Below are 22,292 nucleotides of genomic sequence, written 5' to 3'. Positions count from 1 at the left end.
GAGGGTGGAATCTGAGATTCTTTTTAAAAGATAATGAAAACCATGGTTTCTTTCTCTAGAAAAATGCACATATACCCATAAATGTTTTTCTTGCATAATCAGACTTCATTATTGAACAGATAGAGACTGATGTTCCTGAGGTCACATGGTAAACCTGCATTTGATAACTGGTTATCCATTCAGTAGGGGGTGAAAAAATAGTACATCTGTTTTCAGAATACCTGAAGAAAAGGAAAGGAGCTTTACCTTGGATTAGTGCAAGTTTCTGTCAAGCTCAAAGTAGGCAGTATTTTTTTATTACATTTCCTTTTTTATTTCCAATATTTTAAAAGAGGAAATATTGCATTAATCTAAAAGTAGTTTTATTTCTTTCTTTTTCCTGCAAAACAAAGACATTATCTCACTTTGGCAAGTACCTAGGATTTGGCTTTGTCGGTGATAATTTCCTTAAATGTTAAGATTAAAGATGAGGGGGGAATAAGGCTAATGAGCTTCACATAAAAACTTTTACTCTACTCTCTCCAAATGGGAAAATATTTCTTTTGTCTTACAAAGCAGACATAGTTGTAAAGAGTACATAGTTGTAGAGTATGTAGTTGTAAAATATAATCAGAAAAGTAAGAAAGATAATTAAACTTAGATATCACCAACATGGTTAAGTGATAATCACTATTAATATTCTGAGGTGTATTGTTCTAAACTTTTAAAATATATTTAAATATATTTTTAACATAAATATATTTTTATTGTTTAGGTTTTTCTAACAAAAAATTGCATTTTGTTATATATCTTCTTTAATGTTTTTTCCTTTAGACTTCTGTAGAAATTTTTAAAGTGTAGAAAAGTACAAAAACAATCCATTTCCCACTGTGCAGAATTAACACACTCTTAGTGTCTCCACATTTTTGCTCCAGTTTTCCTTTAAGAGAAACTATTCAATTAAGGAAAAATGATATAGTTTCATTATAAAGAATTCAAGCAGTGTCCAAAGTTAAAAAGGTAAAAGTAATTACCTCAAGTTCCTCCATACAAAAATAACCAGCTCTGTGTGTGTGTGTGTGTGTGTGTGTGTGTGTGTGTGTGTGTGTGTGTATGTGTACATACAGAAGGATAAGGAAGTAAACAGGTGGGTTGATAGAAATACTTTTTAAAGTGAGATTATGGGAGGAGGGTGGGGGGATGGGTTAGCCTGGTGATGGGTATTGAGGAGGGCACATTCTGCATGGAGCACTGGGTGTTATGAACAAACAATGAATCATGGAACAGTACACCAAAACAAATTATGTAATATATGGTGATTAACATAACAATAAAAAAATTAAAAAAAATTAAAAAAAAGGAAAAAAGTGAGATTATACTATTAGTTGCTTTTTTAAAAAGTATTTAATTTTATGTGAATTTACTTGAAGGAATTGTTAAACGTCAAGTAACTTTCTTTACCACATGAGAATATGATATAAAAGGTTGCTGTCAAGTCTAAAAAGATGAACATTTTTAAGAAGTTGAAGTTAATCGCTTCTTTTTAGACCATGTGTGATTGGAAATCTTATCTGCTGATTCTCTGATTTGAAAGATAAGAACTTAAATACTTCGACTCTTCTGTATCTTTCCCTTCTGATTTTTGTTAGTTATTTTTACATTGTTTAGATGTTTATCATCAATCCTTTTACAATGGTTTTTCCATTCTTAAGTTACTTTTCGTTAATTTTCGATTGCCTGGGTTTTGTTAACTTTTTTATTCCTAATAGAAGGGCTCTTGATACTTTTTGTTATTACTCTTTTATGTTTGAGAATGTCTTGCTTCTGCCTTTATACTTGAACTATGTTGTGGCTGGGTTTTATGTTCTTGGGTCACACTTTCTTTTCTTTAGAACTTGGTAGAAGTTGCCCACTTGTCTTCTGGCACTGAATGTTGCTGTGGAGAAGTCTGAGGCCAGCCTGATTTTTTTTTTTCCCTTCCTTGTAAGTGATTTGCTTTTTCTGTCTGCCTGAAAATTTCTCTCTTTTTTTAAAAAATTTCTTTGATTTTGAAAGTTCAGTAGTTTTAATTAGGATTTTTTTTGGTGTTGAGTGTTTTATATTAAAATTTCCTGGAATTTGATGTGCTTTTTTAAAAAATCAACTTTATTGGGGTATAATTTACATACAATAAACTATGCTTGTTTTAAGTGTATAGTTCAGTGAATTTTGACAAATGTACATACCCGTGTAATGACCACCACAAACAAGATGAACTTTTATGATGTGTACTTTTGATCTGCAAATTCAGTTCTTATTTCAGGGAAACTCTTTTGTGTTATATCTTTGAATATAATTTTTATATATTTATTGGTTTCTCTACTTCAGGGATACCGATTACTCTTATGTTGGATTGCCTGTCTTCCATATTTTTTAGCTTCCTTCTAGTTACTTTTTCAGTTGCATTTACTCATTATTCAAGCCTTTTCTCTGTGTTAGGAAGCTGATTTTCAGCTGTGTTACTGAGAATTCTCAAGATATTTTTAACTCACCCAGAAATAACTTCTTGGGTCCAGAGGGGTACAGTTTGAGCCAAGCAGTGTTGTACTTATTTCTTTTCCTCCAGAACTGTCATCTTTTTCCCCCTTTGATTGACAGTTTTTATTACTTTAAGTTATGTTCTTTTTCTTCTCTTTCTCTCTCTCTCTCTCTCTCTCTTAGAAATAGTTCTGCTTTGGAATCTTTTTGGGGGACTTTGGGACAAGATATTCTATGAGGATGTTTCATTGACCTTAACATATAATATGTCATATGCATAAACATAGGAGCGTTACTTCATTATGAGTGTTGAGTGGTCTCTCAATATCCTTATTTCTTGGTAGACTTTGGACATCTTTTTTGCCTCTTTGCCAATCCCCTGCCCTCCCTATTAATAACATCCTAGGTCCTAACTACATATTAATGAAAGTATTCCATTTCCCCTTTCCTTCCTGGAGAGTAAGACTGTGCTTTAGGATATATTTAACTTTTTTTTCAAACCTTTATAAACAAACATAAAACTGGTATGTGTTGGAGCGCCTAGCTGGCTCATTCAGAAGAGCATGCGACTCTTGATCTCAGGGTCGTGAGTTTGAGCCTCACACTGGGTTTAGAGATTACTAAAAAATATATATATATATAAAATTAAACTGGTGTGTGTTTATACTTGGGGAATATGGTATTAAAGTGTGTGGGTGAAATGGAAATGAAATAAACGTGAGTCTTGTCAAAACAATTTCAAGACTTTTTAATTGATTATAGTGAACAAAATGGTAAATTAAACTGAAATTTTGCTTGAACTGAACACTTAAAAAATTAGGTATTTTTAGAAATGGGTTGATTGAAAAATAGACCTAATTATAGATAAAAATGTTCAGAAGGGACATTTTTAATTTATGTAAATTTTTAGGGTAGTGCGGTAGAAAGGATGTTAACTTATATTTATATAATGCATTTTTTATTTAACAATTCATTGAACTCTATTGAACACTTTCTGTGGTCCAGACATTGTTCTAGGTAGTGGGGATATATCGTGGATAAAAGAAAATCCTTGTTTCATGGAGCTACATTGTAGTAGAACAAGCAGATCATAAATAAATAATATATAAGCATAATTTGAACTACAAAGTAGTATAAAACTCCTTTGAACCATCTGGAAGAAATGAGCTACCTAAGTCTAATACCTAAAAAATCATTCTTAACCAAAGTTAACTATAAATCTAAGAGAAATAGGTCTTTTTGGAATTATTTTTGTATTTACCTCAGAGCTTCTCCACAGATATCTTTTATAAGCTGCCTTTCTAGCACTTTACTTGTGAGATTAATTTCTGAATAATGTGGAAGAATAGCAACATTACTCAACTTCGTTTCAAATTTGTCTGTCTGTAAATCTTAGCCAGTCACTTGACCTCTCTGGGATTTAGTTTTCTCATTTATAAAATGAGATGGTTGGCTTAGTTCCATGATTTTAAAACTGCTCATCTGTGCCACTCCTTTTCTCCCTTATAATGGTCCAGCTTTGATCTGTTATATATACTGGGAATACATGGATCTTTGTAAGATTTTATTTAAGAACAGGTTTTGTACTTTATTATTTCAAAATAGGTTTTGTTAAGATTTTCTCGACTACTGAAAAGAAAACAATTTGAGATTGCTCAATTAGAAAAGATGAATTTTCTAAACAAATATGGGCATATCTTATGGAAAACAAATACAGCCAGGCATTTAATTTTTTTTTCTTCTTAAGGTATATATGTACTTACTGTTCTATTGTATAATGTACAATAGTAAATATATGTAACAGCTTAAAAAGATGTTACGAAACATACAAATAAAAATGGTAATAATTTCTTTTCATATCCCCAGTAGATTGACTTGTATACTCACTGGAATGATCACTCCTAAAATTTTAGGGATTATTGAAGTAGAGTGATCCACCCAAACAATCCTTTGCTTTGAAGTTCCTTGATCTCTGTACACTTATACACTCTATAAGTGATCTTTTCCTTCATCCCACTTAAGCCACCCATTCAGATGCTTCCATCCTAGACTTTGTCATTACCATCATTTCTGATCTCAGTTTTAAACATCTTTGTTTTTGCCAGATACTCTACTGTTCATAATTCAACAGTTTCCAGAATGTACTGACACTTGTCCTTTATCAGCCTTCACTTACATTCTTTCACCCATACCATAGTAATTTCCTTGCAAACATTTTTTTTTTTTTAAGATTTTATTTATTTATTTGACAGAGAGACAGTGAGAGAGGGAACACAAGCAGGGGGAGTGGGAGAGGGAGGAGCAGGCTTCCTGGTGAGGAGGGAGCCCGATGCGGGGCTCCATCCCAGGATCCTGGGATCATGACCTGAGCCGAAGGCAGACACTTAACTAAGCCACCCAGGCGCCCCTGCAAACATTCTTAACTCTCTTGTCTTATTTTGTGCTTAACCTGGCAGGAGAGCAAGTCTGGCCAAATCTATCTTACTACTTATTTTACACCCAGGCCTGGGAAGAGCCAGGAACCCAGAAATACCCTCTTACTAACTTTCATGGCTAATTCATTATTTTCTTTTTAGACTTTCTTTCATGTACATTATGTACATGGAACCACTTCCCTATGGTTCACAAGTTCATTTTTCTTCTTTGCAAGAGACTAGCCTAATCAAATAGAGTATCTCTTGGACCTTATTCCAAATTCCAGATTGCCCCAGCTTGGGGGAGATGTTTATCTTTGGTCCCATAAACTATGGTTGGAGGAACAAGGCACTATAGTACAAGCCTTGTTGCTGGGGTTCACTCTTCAGAATGTGTGGGTAGGGGAAATAAGTGTGGTGTTACTTGCTTAGAGAGGTAGCCATCAGAAATATACCTCAAAGGGTGAAAACCAGCTAGCTAGTCGATCTTTAAGGTAGAGAGAGGTCCTTAATGTGTAGTCCATGGATGGACTGCAGTGAGTCCCAGAAAACCCTGAAATTGTTTAAAGTGTCTGTGTGTGTGTGTGTGCACGTGTGTATACGTGTGTGTATACGTATGTGCCTTTTAATGGAGAAGAGGGCCACAGCTTTTAAGTATTTTCAAAGGGAGCTATGACCTACATAAAGGACTCTGCTCTAGGGTTTATTTTAGCAATAATAATCTGTGATTTAATGGATCTAGAAATGTTAGCAGTAAAAGATGAGGCAAAGATAAGTTTTGCTATTTTGAATTCAAGATAATTAAAGAGGTGAAGGAAACATAACTTTTAATGAAAAGAAGTACGTCTTTCAAAAGTGGAGTTTGGCAAATGTGTGTTGTAAATTAACATTTTCTCTTTATGTGTATTTTAGATCAACAGAGGAGAATATTTTTGCCACCTCCACCTGGAATTAGAAAATGTGTCATATCCACCAATATTTCTGCAACATCTTTGACAATAGATGGAATCAGGTACAATTTTTAAAGTTTCTTTTAAAGCCAAGGAAGCCACTTAGGTTTGAGTTTGCTCCTCTGTGCCCTCCACTAATTTCCTTCTCACCTACTTGTAATCACTTACTATGTTTTATAATTATTGTTTGCCATGATTAGGAAATGGAGTAGGAGGTACATATAGTATTCCTGATCATACTTTTTAACTACTTGTATTTGGCAATTTGTAGCTTTCTCTTCCCAAACTTAAGATTATGTGTAATGCTTCGTGGGTTTCATTATTCATTATTCATTGAATAGAAAGCCAAAGCTGTTTTTCGGTACTCATTATCACCATATACCTATATAAGATGATATGATAATTCCCTTCTCATCTGGCACCTCCACTTGGTGGGGTTGTATGTCCCAGTGTTTAGCTGAAGATACTGTTTCTCACTTTTTGTGAAATGAACTATTATGTGAGTCTTTTATTTTTTTGATGTAATCAATGATGCCATCAATTTTTGGGTAAATGTAGTGGAGAAACACTGGGAAGTTTTAAGTCTAGACTTATGGTTAATGTGAAGTTCTTTTAGTCTATTGAGCCACAGCCCTTTTGGATATTTATCTTTTATCCAATATATTTTATGTCCTTAACTATAAAAGTTTATCTGTTTGCCACAGGAAGGCTGTACCTGAATCTCAAAGATCCTATATCTTTCTTTTGGGTAAAATGATCACCCAGATCTAAGAGGAAGTTTAATTTCCTTTGCTTTTCTCCTTTACTTTAAAAATAATTATTTCACTAAGGATTTTCACTTCTTTGGAGTAAGTTTACCTCTGAATTTTCTGTTTCCAGCAAAGCTAAAATCATTAAATACTGTGTTTTGGAATGTTCCCTTAGTGAATGGTAGACTTATTACTATTCCTAACTTAGTTTTTTACCTGACTTGTTCTCTGTTTAGTTGACTTAAACTAAACCTATTAGAGTGGTCTAGAGGTGACTTTCAAGTTTGTTTTTTTTGGGAAGAAATTCACATAATATAAAATTAACATTTAAAAAGTGAACAATTAGTATTTAGTACATTTACAGTGTTGTGCAAACACTAACACTACCTCTGTCTACTTCTAAAACATTTTTATTACCCCAAAATAAAACCCTATACCCTTTTAGCAGTTACTCCCCAGGTCCCCTTCCATTCCAGCCTTTGTCAACCACCAGCCTGTTTTCTGTTTTTATGGAGATCCTATTCTGGATATTTCATATAAATGGTCAAACAATGTGTAAACTTTTGTGTCTGGCTTCTCTCACTTACCATGCTTTCAAGGTTCATCCACATTGCAGCATGTGTCAACACATCATTCATTTTTATGGCTGAATAATATTCTATTATATGCATATGCCATTATTTGTTTATCCATTTATCCCTTAATGGTTAATGGACATTTAGGTTATTTCTACCTTTTGGCTCTTATGAATAGTGCTTCTGTAAAAATATGTCTACAGGTATTGGCTGAGTACTTGTTTCAGTTCTTTTGTGGTATACACTTAAGAATGCAATTTCTGGATCATGTGATAATTCTGTGTTTAACGTTTAGAACCTTCAAACCATTTTGCACATTGGCTTAACCATGTTACATTTCCATTAGTGATGTACAGGGGTTCTCATTTCTTGACTTTCAAGTTTTACGTTTAGTATAAAAGTCATCATGTATTTGTTAGTTTGGTAGAAAAGGAGAATTCAAAGTGGTTAAAAATCAACAAGTCTTATTTTCTAGAAGCTTAACTGGTTTTCATTCTTCTTAGATATGTGGTAGATGGTGGCTTTGTGAAGCAGTTAAATCACAATCCAAGATTAGGGTTGGACATCCTGGAGGTGGTTCCAATTTCAAAGTAAGTCTCTATGCCACGCTTTTTTGTTCAAAGAACAGTTTGTTAGGTCATTTTTAACTGGCTTGGGGGTCTGATGTTAGCTATTTAGAAAACTTCCAGTACATTTTGGGGCCTTCTGGTTTTTTTTCTTCTAAAGGAGTGAGGCGTTACAGCGAAGTGGCCGAGCTGGCAGGACTTCCTCAGGAAAATGCTTTCGGATCTATAGTAAAGAGTTTTGGAACCAGTGTATGCCTGACCATGTGATCCCTGAGATTAAGAGAACTAGTTTGACATCCGTAGTTCTGACCTTAAAGTGCCTTGCCATACACGATGTTATAAGGTACGTAGACAATTTGAAAAAAGAAAAATTTGTTAGGATGGAGCCAGGTTATTCCTCAGAATTCTTTTGAAGTATTTGACTCCTACATCCCTCTCATTTCAAGGTTTAGCTAAACCCAAATAAAAGGCTTCTCTGCAGTGCTTTCCTGTGATTTGATTCCTTGCTCCTATTTTAACCTTGGCATAATGGGGTGCTTCATGCTGATGTTTATTTGGATCATTCAGTGGCCACTGCTTATCTGTAATGAAAGGTATACAATGACCCTTATTCTAATCAGAAAGTGGTTTTCTGGTAGCATCTTTTGTATGACTAACATTGTAGCAAGTACTGTGAGAGATAGAGTAATACTCTGTGGTAGTATTTTGCTTTCACTAAACTTAAGTTATATTAGAGAAACAATTTTCAGACAGATGAAGGAAAGAATGGGATAACTGTTAAGTTACTCAAATGTTAAACTATATAATTAATTGGCATAGGATAGAATATTGTAGGGGGCTTGAAATTTCATATTATACATGTTAGAGGAAGTAATCTAGGAAAATACTGTTCTTGGTCTTAATTTTAGTCTAAATTGTCTGCAAATGTGAAAGGGTCAGGAACCTTGGGAGAAGATGACCATGCATTCTTTAAATTCATAAGAAGGGAAATAATTACTAGTTATATCCAAATATGTCTTGTATACTCTTGGAAAGCCAATTAAAATATTTTTTGGATAGTTTAAAACTAGAGATTTTCTAAATGAGAATATAGATCTTAGAAAGAGGAAAGCGTATAATTATGAATGATACCAATGAGAAAGAAAAATCATTTAAAGAAATCTAAATGGCTAGACAGAAAGCTTTCAGATGAACCCAGATTTTAAAATAATATTCATAATATGATTTTTGTGAATAATATATAATTACAAAGCAACATATAATCAATAATAAATTATGTATTAGAAAAATAGGAATAATATTAAGAGTGGCATATAATTAAGAATATGTATTAGAAAAGTAGGAATAATAATTACTTAATATCATCTGCACTGAGTTATTTTTCCATCTTAAGTTTTAAGACTTAGAATGTACTAAAAGTCCCCAAAATGCTAGAGATAAAAAAAAAAAAGATTTCTCCTCTCTCTCTCTCTCTTTTTAGGATTTTATTTTTAAGTAATCTGTATACCCATTATGGGGCTCAAACTCAAACCCCGAAATCAAGAGTCACATGCTCCACCAACTGAACCAGCTGGGTGTCCCTTTCCTCTCTCTCTCTTTTTTTTTTTCCCTCTCTCTTTTTAATATGTGTGTAGAATAAGGGGGAATAGAGCCAGTATTAACTTGCAGATTTTGGGTCATCTAAGAGAAATTATGCAGAACAGGTTGCCAGAAAATTGTGAGAAATACAAATGTTTTGACTTCTTCATTTAGGAAAAGGGTAGAATCTGGAAACAACTGCCCAGTGTGCTTCAAATTGATCTTCAGCAAATTCTAGCAGAGTTTATTAGAAAAATGGTTTTAGAGAATTTAATGGTGATTTATGGTAATCCATATGAATCAAAATGGTTCACAAAGAATATATCATAATAAACCATTTCCTTTTTAGTTTGAAGACAGGACTGTCCACATAACGGGTGTACCATAAGAATTTATTGAATGATAACCTATTGTCTCTTGTTTTCTACACAGTATATGATAAGTTTATATCTATCTATTATGTATCTTTTATATCTATCTTACTCATCTTTGTGAATAAGGTGACAGTACTGCTGAATATAGTTGCCAAGTAGCCAAATCCAGAATGTATTGATTAATTGCTTAGCATAGCCCAGATAGAGGTTTTGCTGATTGTATGCTGAACTTTGCTCTTTCCTCATGAGCATTTTCAATGAAAATACTAAAGATATTGAAGTCATGGTTATAGATTGCTGGAAAATGTCTTGATGTCTAATCAGTAGATGATTAAAACTGGAAGATTTAGAATGATCTTAAAGGCAGAAATCAACAAGGCAAAAGTCTGAAAGATTACATCTTATATCCTTTGTTTTGGTTATACATTAAGGAAATACACATGGAAAAGATCTGAAATTATCAGATCACCACAACTTAGTATGAGCTTGCAATTTTTATTCTGTTTAGAAAATAAAAAATTCCTAGTGGCATAGACTTTAGTTATGTTAATGGGCTGCAGTGTTCAAATGACTGGAATTATAGCATTCCTGTTCTGTGTTGGTCACTCTACATTTGGAGTTCATTTATGGGTATCATCACATTTTTTGAGGATTTTGACAAGCTAGAGTGTTTACCATTAGGTACGATGGGTCTTTTAGAAAGCAAATAATACAAGGAATGCTTGCAAATTTGGTAATTGGTATAATCAAGGGAGAAAGGTAGTTTTTACAAATCTGAAAGGGCACCCATGTAGAAGAGGAAGCTGACTCGTTTGGTATTGCTCTAGGACAGGGGTCGAAAACTATGGTCCAGGCTCACTGGCTGTTTTTGTAAATAAAATTTTATTGGAACACAGCCATGCATATTCATTCATGTATGGTTGCTTTTGCTACAACAGCAGAGTTGAATAATTGTGACAGAGACCATATGGCCTACAAAACCTAAAATATTTACTATCTGGCCTTTTACAGAAAATGTTTGCCGACTCTTGCTCTAGAAGATACCAGGACTTGTTGGTACAAGTTGTAGGAAAACTGACTATAGAACAGTCTGCGAGATTTTTGTTTATTTGTTTTTAAATAGAGCTGTGAATCCTGGAATGGACTTTTATGTAAGGTATTGGACCTTTTGTCCTTTGTTGGACTTATTCAAGGTGAGAAATTGGAGTAGATGACTTAACCATCTCAAGACTTACGGTGGAAAAAGCAATCCAGTGCAGATAGTATTAAGTAATTATTGTTATTAAGATAATATGTATATATATTCAGGTTTGGTTATATGCCACCCTTTGTGACTATTATTGTCTTATGTTCATTAATAGTATTGTGATTATGTAAGAGAATGTTTTTATTTTCAAAGATTTTATTTATTTTTCATTTATTTATTTTAGAGCTAGTGTGCACGTGAGCAGGGGGAAGGCAGAAGGGTGGGAGAGGAAGAGGGAAAGAATCCCAGGTGGACTCTGCGCTGATTGTGGAGCCCGATGTGGGCCCCATCTTAGGACTCTGAGATCATGACCTGAGCTAAAACCAAGAATGGGACACTCAACTGACTAAGACACCTAGGCACCCCTAAATTGTCTTTATTTTCAGAGGATGCATGCTGAAGTATTTTGTGGGTGAATTGGCATGTATTTGTACCTTGTTTTCAGATAGTTCAGGAGAAAATAAGAATATGCATAAAGCAAATATGGTAAAATTAATCAAATATACTTACCATTTTATTAAAAGCCATATTGAAGTACTGTTAGCTTGTAATGTTTGCAGTTTTTCTCCACTGGTTTATAAAATTGTAATAAAAATTGTGGGCTACAGAACAGAGTAGATTTGGCATTGGCTATGAAGAATGGGGCAGGAATAAGATAGAGAAGAATGATGAGTGTTCCAGCTAAGGGGGATCAAAAAGAAGTGTTTTTTGAATTAAATACAAGCGTGTGATTCAGCACCAAGTTCTACTCCTGAAACCAACATTGCACTGTATGTTAACTAACTAGAATTTAAATAAAAATTTAAAAAGAAAAAAGAGTGTGATTCAGAAAAAATAATTTCCTCCTTTGCTGAAGGCTGATCATGATCATAGAATGCTTAGGGAAAAAAAAAAAGGAGAGAGGGGGGCTTGAAAAAGAGACGTAAAACCCTTTAAAGAAATTTTCAAGTCTGTATAAAATCTTACAATGGTCAAGGAATGGAATCTTATTCATATCTGATTTAAACATACAGGTTTCCCTATTTGGATCCACCTAATGAGAGACTCATTTTGGAAGCTCTTAAACAACTTTACCAGTGTGATGCTATTGACAGGTAAAACAACAACAACAAGCCAACCACAACAGATGTTAATCTCTTTCTGTTTCATTTTATTATTTTAAAAATTTTTTATTTTTAAGTAAACTCTGTGTCACATATGGGGCTCAAACTTATGACCCCAAGATCAAGAGTCACATGCTCTACCAACTGAGCCAATCAGGCACCCCACTCTCTATTTTATTATATTTTATTTTATTTTATTTAGTTATTATTTATTTATATATTTGAGAGAGGAGGGGGGGAGAGAGAGTGTGCCGGGGGAGGAACAGAGGGAGAGGAACAAGCAGACTCCATGCTGAGTGCAGAGCCTGACACAGTATTTGATCCCATGACCCTGAGATCATCACCTGAGCCAGAATCAAGAGTTGGATGCTTACCTGACTGAGCCACCCAGGCGCCCCCTCAATCTATTTTTCAGATAGGGTTCTTATAGTTTCCTTTATCAGTAAAAAATGATTTGTTTAAATTGAATGGATTGTTTTATCTGAAATTAGAATTTATCCTCAGTTTTTCTTTGCCGCAATTCTGAATTTTAAAATTATATGATAAAACTGTGTTTATATTTGGTATTATTTAACAAGTAATTTTTGAGTACCATTTCAGTACTAGGCTTTAAGCTGGGTATATGAAAATAAGAGAGCCAGAGTCCTTGTTCTCATGATTGTGTGATGGGGAAAGATTTGGTAATTATCATTCTCTTATTTCTTCAAGGACATCCTCTATGCTTCTGTAGCATTTTGTGTCTTTTATTATAGTACTTTATTCTGCCTCATTGTTTAATTTTTTTGGATGTATTGGCCCTTGAAAGCAGGGAATATATCAGCTTTATGTTTTCTTTTATCAGTGATCAATGTGTCATGTTTCTTATATTGAACTGAATTTCTGGAGTTGATTTAAGGTAATATAAACTATATCTGAGTTATTTTGGATGATGAACATTTCATTTGTACTCTCCCAAGGTAGAAAGACTTAAGAACCTTTTCTTTCTATTAAGGAGTGGCCATGTGACCAGATTGGGTTTGTCTATGGTGGAATTTCCTCTCCCTCCACATCTGACATGTGCAGTAATAAAGGCTGCTTCTCTGGATTGTGAAGATCTACTACTTCCAATAGCAGCAATGTTATCTGTGGAAAATGTCTTCATTAGACCAGGTAAGATAAATAATCAATAAACTTATGAGTTTTTTAAAAATTAGTAGACTTTATTTTTTAGAGCAGTTTTAGGTTTAAAGAAAAATTGAGGATAAGTACAGACGCACACAATTTCCTCATGATTAACATCTTTCGTTAGTGTGGTACGTTTATTATTATTGATGAGCCAATATCGATACATTATGATTAACTAAAAGGGTCGCTTTATTGTATATTTGGGTTTTGACAAACCTGTAATGACACATTTCCACCATTACAGTAATATACTAAGTAATTTCACTGCCCTAAATATCCCCTGTGGTCCACCTGTTCATCCCTATATCCCTTCTCCCAAGTCCTTGAAATCACTGGTCTTTTTACTGTCTCCATAGTTTTCCCTTTTCCAGAATGCCACATGATTGGAATCATATAGTACATAGCCTTTTCAGACTGGCTTCTGTAGCTTAGCAATGTGCATTTAAGGCTCCTTGTTGTCTTTTTGTGGCATAATAGTTCATTTCTTTTTATTGCTGAACAATATTCCATTGTATGGGATTTATTTATCTTTTCTCCTATTGAAGGACATCTTGGTTGCTTTCAAGTTTTGGCAATTATGAATAAAGCTGCTGTAATGCATGCACAGGTTTTTGTGTGGACATAGGATTTCAACTCACTGCTGAGTTGTAGTATAATAATATTTGTAAGAAACTGCTAAACTATTGGCTCGGTTGGTTAAGCGTCCGCCTTTTTTTTTTTTTAAAGATTTATTTATTTATTTTGAGAGACTGAGAATGAGAGAGAGAGAGAAAGCACATGAGAGGGGGGAGGGTCAGAGGGAAAAGCAGACTCCCTGCCAAGCAGGGAGCCCGATGCGGGACTCGATCCCGGGACTCCAGGATCATGACCTGAGTGGAAGGCAGTCGCTTAACGGACTGAGCCACCCAGGCGCCCAGTGTCCGCCTTTGACTCGGGTTGTGATCCCAGGGTCCCGGGATCGAGCCCCGAGTCGCCCCCACTCGCGCTCTCTCCCTTGCTCTCGCTTTCTCAAATAAATAAATGGAATCTTGGAAAAAAAAAAAAAGAACAACAACAAAAAAAGAAACTGCTAAACTGTCTTCCAAAGTGTCTGCACCATTTTGCATTCTCACCAGCAATGAGTATGAGAATTCCTGTTGCTCCACATCCTTATCAGCATTTGGTGTTGTCATTGTTTTAGATTTTGCCCATTCTAATAAGTGTGGTAGTGGTATCTTGTTGTTTTAACATGCAGATCCCTGATGACAAATGATGTTAACCATCTTTTTATATGCTTATTTGCCATCTGTAGTTTGTTTGTTTTTGGTGAGGTGTCCATTCAGGTCTTTTAATTTATTATGTTATTTAAAGATTTCATTTTTAAGTAATCCCTATACCCAGTGTGGGGCTCAAACTTATAACCCTGAGATTGAATCTCATGCTCTACCAGCTAAGCCAGCCAGGCGCCCCTGGATCTTTTTAGATTGGGTAGTTTTCTTATTGTTGAGTTTTAAGAGTTCTTTGTATATTTTGGGTAACAGTCCTTTATCAGGTATGTCTTTTGCAAATATTTTCTCCAAGTCTGTGGTTTGCCCTCTCATTCTTTTGATATTGTCTTTCATAGAGCAGAAGTTTTTAATTTTAATGAGGTCCAGTTTTCAGTTACTTCTTTCATGGGTCATTCCTTTGATGTTATATTTGGAAAGTCATCACCATACCCAACATCCTCTAGGTTTTCTCCTGTTATTTTCTAGGAATTGGATGTCCATTTGTTCCAGCCCCATTTGTTCAAAAGGCTATCCTTTTTCCGTTGAAATCCCTTTCCCCCTTGTTAAAGATCATTAAACTATATTTGTGTGGGTCTATTTCTGGGCCCTGTATTCTGTTCCGTTGACCTTTTTTCCTATTCTGTCAATTCCACACTGTCTTGAATATTGGAGCTTTATAGTAACTCATGAAGTTGGACAGGGTTAGTTCTCTGACTTTGCCCTTCCCCTTCAACACTGTTTTGGCTATTTTAGGTCTTTTCCCTTTCTATATAAACTTTTCAACCAGTTTGTTGATATCCATAAAATAAGTAGCTGGGACTTTATTTGGGATTATGTTGAATCTGTAGATCAGGCTGGAAAGAACTGATATCTTGGCAGTATTGAGCCTTCCTTTCCATATACATGAACTATCTCTCCATTTATTTAGATTCTCCAGTAATTCACTGGGCATTTTTTATTACCATATATCTAGCCCTATGAGACATGAAACTGAGTATAAACGGATTTTACATTTTGTTACTCTTTAACTTAGTTGTTTGAAATAGTTTATAACTTGTTCCTGGCTGAGAGTTAACTTCCTTCCACTGGTAAAGGGAGATAGTATGGTAGACCTTTATCCTGTTACAGTACATTAGTAATATATTAACTTTTCTTCCCTAGACTGAAAAGAAATGGAAGTTCTAAGAGAATTGTTTTGAGGTTCCCATGTCTTTAAACTTCTGCTTTCCTTTCTTGGTGTGTCCGTATGTGACAAAACTTAGTCTTATAGCAGCTTTACTTTCTTCTAATGGAGGTGGGGGGGTCACAATTTCTTTTTTAAAGGGCTTCTGTGAGAGCCTGGGTGGCTCAGTCAGTTAAGCTTCTGACTCTTGATTTTGGCTCAGGTCATGATCTCAGGATTGTGAGATCAAGCCCCCATGATGGGCATGGAGCCTGCTTAAGGTTTTCTCTCTCCCTCTCCCTCTCCCCCTCCCCCCTTGAATGAGTGAATGAATGAATGAATGCATGAAAAATAAATAAAAGACCTTCTGAGTAGTGTATCTTGCCTGTAGCCAAGACTAACAATAGTGTGTGCTATCATATTGGCCATATCCCTTTATAGGCTGTGAGTGTGTGTCCAGATTGGTTTATTTATTGCCAAGACTATGATGGAGGATACATTTTTCTATAAAAATACTCTGGTTAAATCAGTGTGCTGCCTATCCCAAAAAGACTATAGTCTTTCTTTTTCCCTCCCCCCTAGATTGTGGTCTTAAGTGTCAGAATTTTGGTTCTAGTAAAACCCCTAATTACAATTGTTTTTTTCTAGTAAAGACATTAATATGCAAGGGCTCTTGGGGGCCTTGGGCTCAGGTCATGATCCTGAGTCCCAGGATCGATCCCTGCGTCTGGCTCCTCAGCAGGGAGCCTGCTTCTTCCTCTGGCCCTACCCCCTCTCCTCTCTCTCTCAAATAAGTAAATAAAATCTAAAAAAAAAAAGACTATATTCAGTAAATAAGGTTGGCTGGGTGGTGGGTGGGGGATGGGTGAAATGGATGAAGGGAATTAAGAGAAACAAACTTCCAATTATAAAATAAATAAGTCGAGATGAAAGTACAGTATAGAGAATGCAGTCAATAGTATTGTAATAATGTTTTATAGTAAATACGCTTACTGTGGTGAGCATTGAGTAATGTATAGAATTGTTGAATCACTGTGTTGTACACCTGAACCTAATGTAGCATTGTATGTCAGCTATCCTTTAATAATAATCTTTAAGTAAATAAGTAAATAAGTTTGGCTGGGTTTCAAAGCTAAAAATATTGTAAAAACTATTAAAGAGTATTGAAGTGAGAGTCAAGAGATCAGGGTTCTAACCTGACTCCACTGCAACCTAATTATCTGACTACTGGCCTAGTTTTTCTGGACTTCATTTTTCATTTGTAAAATCAGAGTTAGATTAGATTAGGGTGATCCAAGCTAATAATCTTGTAAGGCCAGAAAAAGGAACTGGTTTTCCTCATTTGAATTTTTAAATAGATGAAGCCACTCTGGTATTAGCTCTTTTTTTTTTTTAATTACCTTTTTATTGGAATACAATTTCAAACTTACAGAAATGTTGAAAGAATAGTAAAGGAATTCCTTTATACCTTTTACCTAGTTTCAGCAGTTTTTAACATTTTGCTGTATTTGCTTTACTATTCTTTTTCTCTGTCTCTCTCTGTATATATGTATGCATTTTATGTCTTTTTAAGAATCATTTAGGAATGTTACACTCTCTTATCACAAAGTATTGATAATGTATATTTACTAAGAATAAGGGCAATCTCTTATTTAACCATAGTACATTTATCAAAATTAGGAAATTTAATATTGACACAATACTATTATCTAGCCCAACAAATTGTCCATTGTCCCTAGAATATACAAAAGTAGTTTTAGAATTCCTAAGATACACGAGTGTCTGCTTACAGTTTTTATTTATTTATTTATTTATTTATATTATTATTATTTTTTAAAGATTTCATTTTATTTATTTGAGAGAGAGAGACAGAGCGAGCGAGAGCACCAGTGGAGGTGGGGGAGGCAGAGGGAGAGGGAGAAGCAGACTGCCCACTGAGCAGGAAGCCTGATGTGGGGTTTGAGACCAGGACCCTTGAGATCATAACCTAAGCCGAAGGCAGATGCTCAACCAACTGAGCCACCCAGGTGCCCCTACAGTTTTTATTTTTGTGCTAAAATGTACATGTAGTGAAATGTATAAATCTTAGGTGTATAATTCAATTAATTTTGCGAAGTGCACACACCCATATAACCAATACTCCTGTCAAGATATGGAACAGTTTTACCACTCTGGAAAATTTCCTCAGTGCCCCTTCGCAGTCAGAATCTAACTATCCTACCTCTCCCCCGTCAGCTATTTCTCTATTATTATTATTATTTTTTTTAGGTTTCACTTTTCTGAAACTTCACATAAATAGACTTACATGTACCTTTTTATGTTTGGCTTCTTTTGGTCAACATAATGTGGTGAGATTCATCCATGTTGTGATTATCAGTGCTTTTGTTCTTTTTATTGAGTAGTAATTTGAGGTGTGAACATACTACAATTAGTTTTTTTCCCATTATCCTATTGATAGACATTTGAATTGTTTCGTGTTTGTTGCTATTTATAAATACAGCTGTTAAGGGGCGCTTGGGTGGCACCGTCCATTAAACATTGGACTCTTGGTTTCAGCTCAGGTTGTGATCTCAGGGTCCTGAGATTGAGCCCAGGTTGGGCTCCAGGCTCAGCATAGAGTCTGCTTGTCCCTCTCCCTGCCCCTTTGCTCCTCCCACCCCACCTTCTTACACGTATGCACTTTCTCTCTCTCTCAAATAAGTAAATCTTAAAAAAAAAACCCAAAAAATGGCTGTTTTGAACATTCCTGTGTAGGTATTTTGTGGATGTGTATTTTCATATCTCTTAGATAACTACCTAGGAACAAATTGCTGCATTATTGAGTAGGCATGTGTTTAAGAAATTGCCAACCCTTTGGGGTGCCTGGGTGGCTCAGTAGGTTGAGCATCCCATTTTGGCTTGTCCTGGGATCAAGTCCCCTCCCCCCACCCCCCATGCAGCCTTATATCAGGCTCCACACTCAATGGTGAGTCTGCTTGGGATTGGGATTCTCTCTCCCTCTGCCCCTCCCCCTGCTCACATTCTCTCTTGCTCTCTCTCAAATAAATCTTAAAAAAAAGAAAGAAAGAAATTGCCAACCCTTTTCCCAAAATGGCTATGCCATTTTAAAATTCCATCAGCAGTGTTTGTACCACATGTCTTCCTCAACATTTGGTGTTGCCTGTCATGTTATTTTATTCATTCTATTATGTATTGGTGATCCCTCCTTATGGTTTAATTTGCATTTTCCTGCTGACTAATATTTTTGTGCATTCATGTGATTATTGGCCATTTATCTATCTTCCTTTGTGAATTATCTGTTAAAATCTCTTACTCAGATTTTAAATTTATTAAAAAACGATGGAATGTCTGAGTTTTTAATTTATTCTGGACACAGTTTATTTGGTAGATATGAGTTGCATGTAGTTGTTCCCACTCTGGGCTTTTCTGTTTACTTTCTGACCCGTGGCTTTAGATGAGGGGAGCTTTTGAATTTTGATAAGTTTTATACATCAGTTGCTATTTTTGTGGTTACTATCTGAATGCTAAAAGATTTTTTCCTGCTTTAGGATCATGAAAATATACTTATTTCTATTGATATTTACCTAGAAGCTTTACAGTATTGAGCTTTTAATAAAGTTTAGTACAGTGATCCATCTGGAATTAAGTTTTGTATATGGTATGAGGTAGAGGCCTAGGTTACTTTTTTCCCCTCTGTGAATATCCACTTATTCCAGCACATTTATGGAAAAGATTTCTTTCCCCACTGAATTGTATTGGCAACTTTTTAGAAAAATCTATGGACTATATATGTGTGACTCTCTTTCTGGACTTTATTTTATTCCATTGATCTGTTTGTTTATCCTTATGTCAGTGCCACTTTGTGTTGATTACATAGCTTTATGAAAAATTTTGAAATCAACATTGTGTTCGTTTTTGATACCCTTGTGGTTATTCCATATTCCTTGCATTTCTGTATAAATTTTAGAATCAGCATCAGTTTTTTCAAGAAAAAGCCTGCTAGAATTTTGATATGGATTGTGTTGAACCCTTTATTCTTATTGCTGTTGGTTAACATGTCCTTGTTGTAGGGCTGATAATATACATCTTTTTATTTTATTTTATTTTTTTCCTTAAGTTTTTTATTGTTATGTTAATCACCATACATTACATCATTAGTTTTTGATGTAGTGTTCCATGATTCATTGTGCATAACACCCAGTGCTCCACGCAGAACGTGTCCTCTTTAATACCCATCACCGGGCTAACACATCCCCCCACCCCCCTCCCCTCTAGAACCCTCAGTTTGTTTTTCGGAGTCCATCGTCTCTCATGGGTTGTCTTCCCCTCCCATTTCCCCCACTTCATTCTTCCCCTCCTGCTATCTTCTTTTTTTTTTTTTTTTTAACATATATTGCATTATTTCAGAGGTACAGATCTGTGATTCAACAGTCTTGCACAATTCACAGCGCTCACCATAGCACATACCCTCCCCAATGTCTATCACCCAGCGACCCCATCCCTCCCACCCCCCACCACTCCAGCAACCCTCAGTTTGTTTCCTGAGATTAAGAATCCCTCATATCAGTGAGGTCATATGATACATGTCTTTCTCTGGTTGACTTATTTCACTCAGCATAACACCCTCCAATTCCATCCACATCACTGGAAATGGCAAGATCTCATTCCTTTTGATGGCTGCAAAATATTCCATTGTGTGTATGTATGTGTGTATATATATATATATGTGTGTGTATATATATATATATATATATATATACCACATCTTCTTTTTAAATTGAATTTTTTATTGATAGTTTAGAAATGTTTTAGACTTATAAACCAGTTTTGTCAATATTACATAGATCTTTAGACTCATCATCTAATTTGGGAAAACATCTGTCAGGTTTCTGTCATGTATGAGCTTTAAGATTGGGAGGACTTTTTACAGACTAGCTCCTGTCTCAGTACTTTTTTTTTTTTTAAGTAAATTCTATGCCACATGTGGGGATGGAACTCATTACCCCAACTAAGATCAAGAGCCAAATGCTCTGCCAACTGAGCTAGCCATGTGCCCCTGGCTTAGTATCTTTCACCATGTTTCTCTCTGACTCTACACACTCCCAGGGCTCGAAGTTGTAGGAGCCATTTAATTCCTGATGGCATCTTTGGCCCCTCATGCAGGATGATATGGGTTGGATACAAAGTATTTCAGACCACCTTAAATTAACCTTTAAGTAATATGTTATAAATAAAATCATTTTTATACCACATCTTCTTTATCCATTCATCTGTCGATGGACATCTTAGCTCTTTCCACAGTATGGCTATTGTGGACATTGCTGCTATAAACATCGGGGTGCATGTACCCCTTCGGATCCCTACATTTGTATCTTTGGGGTAAATACCCAGTAGTGCAATTGCTGGATCGTATGGTAGCTCTATTTTCAACTGTTTGAGGAACCTCCATACTGTTTTCCAGAGTGGTTGCACCAGCTTGCATACCCACCAACACTGTAGGAGGCTTCCCCTTTCTCCGCATCCCCACCAACATCTGTAATTTCCTGACTTGTTAATTTTAGCCATTCTGACTGGTGTGAGGTGGTATCTCATTGAGGTTTTGATTTGGATTTCCCTGATGCCGAGTAATGAGGAGCACTTTTTCATGTGTCTGTTGGCCATTTGGATGTCTTCTTTGGAAAAATGTTCATGTCTTCTGCCCATTTCTTGATTGGATTATTTGTTCTTTGGGTGTTGAGTTTGATAAGTTCTTTATAGATTTTGGATACTAGCCCTTTATCTGATATGTCATTTGCAAATATCTTCTCTCATTCTGTTGGTTGTCTTTTGGTTTTGTTGACTGTTTCCTTTTGCTGTGCAAAAGCTTTTTATCTTGAGGTCCCAATAGTTCATTTTTGCCCTTGCTTCCCTTGCCTTTGGCGATGTTTCTAGGAAGACGTTGCTGCGGCTGAGGTGGAAGAGGTTGCTGCCTGTGTTCTCCTTTAGGATGTTGATGGACTCCTGTCTCACATTTAGGTCTTTAAACCATTTGGAGTCTATTTTTGTGTGTGGTGTAAGGAAATGGTCCAGTTCCATTCCTCTGCATGTGGCTGTCCAATTTTCCCAACACCATTTGTTGAAGAGACTGTCTTTTTGCCATTGGACATTCTTTCCTGCTTTGTCAAAGATTAGTTGACCATAGAGTTGAGGGTCCATTTCTGGGCTCTCGATTCTGTTCCATTGATCTATGTGTCTGTCTTTGTGCCAGTACCATACTGTCTTGATGATGACAGCTTTGTAATAGAGCTGGAAGTACAGAATTGTGATGCCGCCAGCTTTGCTTTTCTTTTTCAATATTCCTCTGGCTATTCAGGGTCTTTTCTGGTTCCATACAAATTTTAGGATTATTTGTTCCATTTCTTTGAAAAAAGTGGATGGTATTTTGATGGGGATTGCATTGAATATGTAGAGTGCTCTAGGTAGCATTGACATCTTCACAATATTTGTTCTTCCAATCCATGAGCATGGAACGTTTTTCCATTTCTTTGTGTCTTCCTCAATTTCTTTCATGAGTCTTTTATAGTTTTCTGAGTACAGATCCTTTGCCTCTTTGGTTAGATTTATTCCTAGGTATCTTGTGGTTTTGGGTGCAGTTGTAAATGGGATTGACTCCTTAATTTGTCTCTCTT

The 22,292-nt window shown here is 35.5% G+C and overlaps 1 protein-coding gene across 2 annotated transcripts in view; it reads left to right on the top strand.

Moving 5' to 3' along the window:
• The window catches only part of DHX40 (DEAH-box helicase 40), a 54,476-nt gene that overhangs the window by 9,942 nt on the left and 22,242 nt on the right, over positions 1-22,292 (top strand). For both annotated transcript variants that reach the window (XM_025851434.2, XM_073879535.1), the window contains exons 8-12: positions 5,823-5,922; positions 7,688-7,774; positions 7,911-8,093; positions 11,962-12,042; positions 13,043-13,200. In XM_025851434.2, the coding sequence (XP_025707219.1) occupies positions 5,823-5,922; positions 7,688-7,774; positions 7,911-8,093; positions 11,962-12,042; positions 13,043-13,200 (609 nt within the window). The remainder of the gene's footprint in view (positions 1-5,822; positions 5,923-7,687; positions 7,775-7,910; positions 8,094-11,961; positions 12,043-13,042; positions 13,201-22,292) is intronic.

The sequence above is a fragment of the Callorhinus ursinus genome, unplaced genomic scaffold (genome assembly GCF_003265705.2).
Source record: "Callorhinus ursinus isolate GAN/ISIS: 27379988/994484 unplaced genomic scaffold, GSC_fseal_2.0 scaffold34, whole genome shotgun sequence".
Taxonomy (NCBI): Eukaryota; Metazoa; Chordata; class Mammalia; order Carnivora; family Otariidae; genus Callorhinus; species Callorhinus ursinus.
Note: the sequence above shows the minus strand (reverse complement) of the source record. Positions and strands in the feature narration are given on the sequence as shown.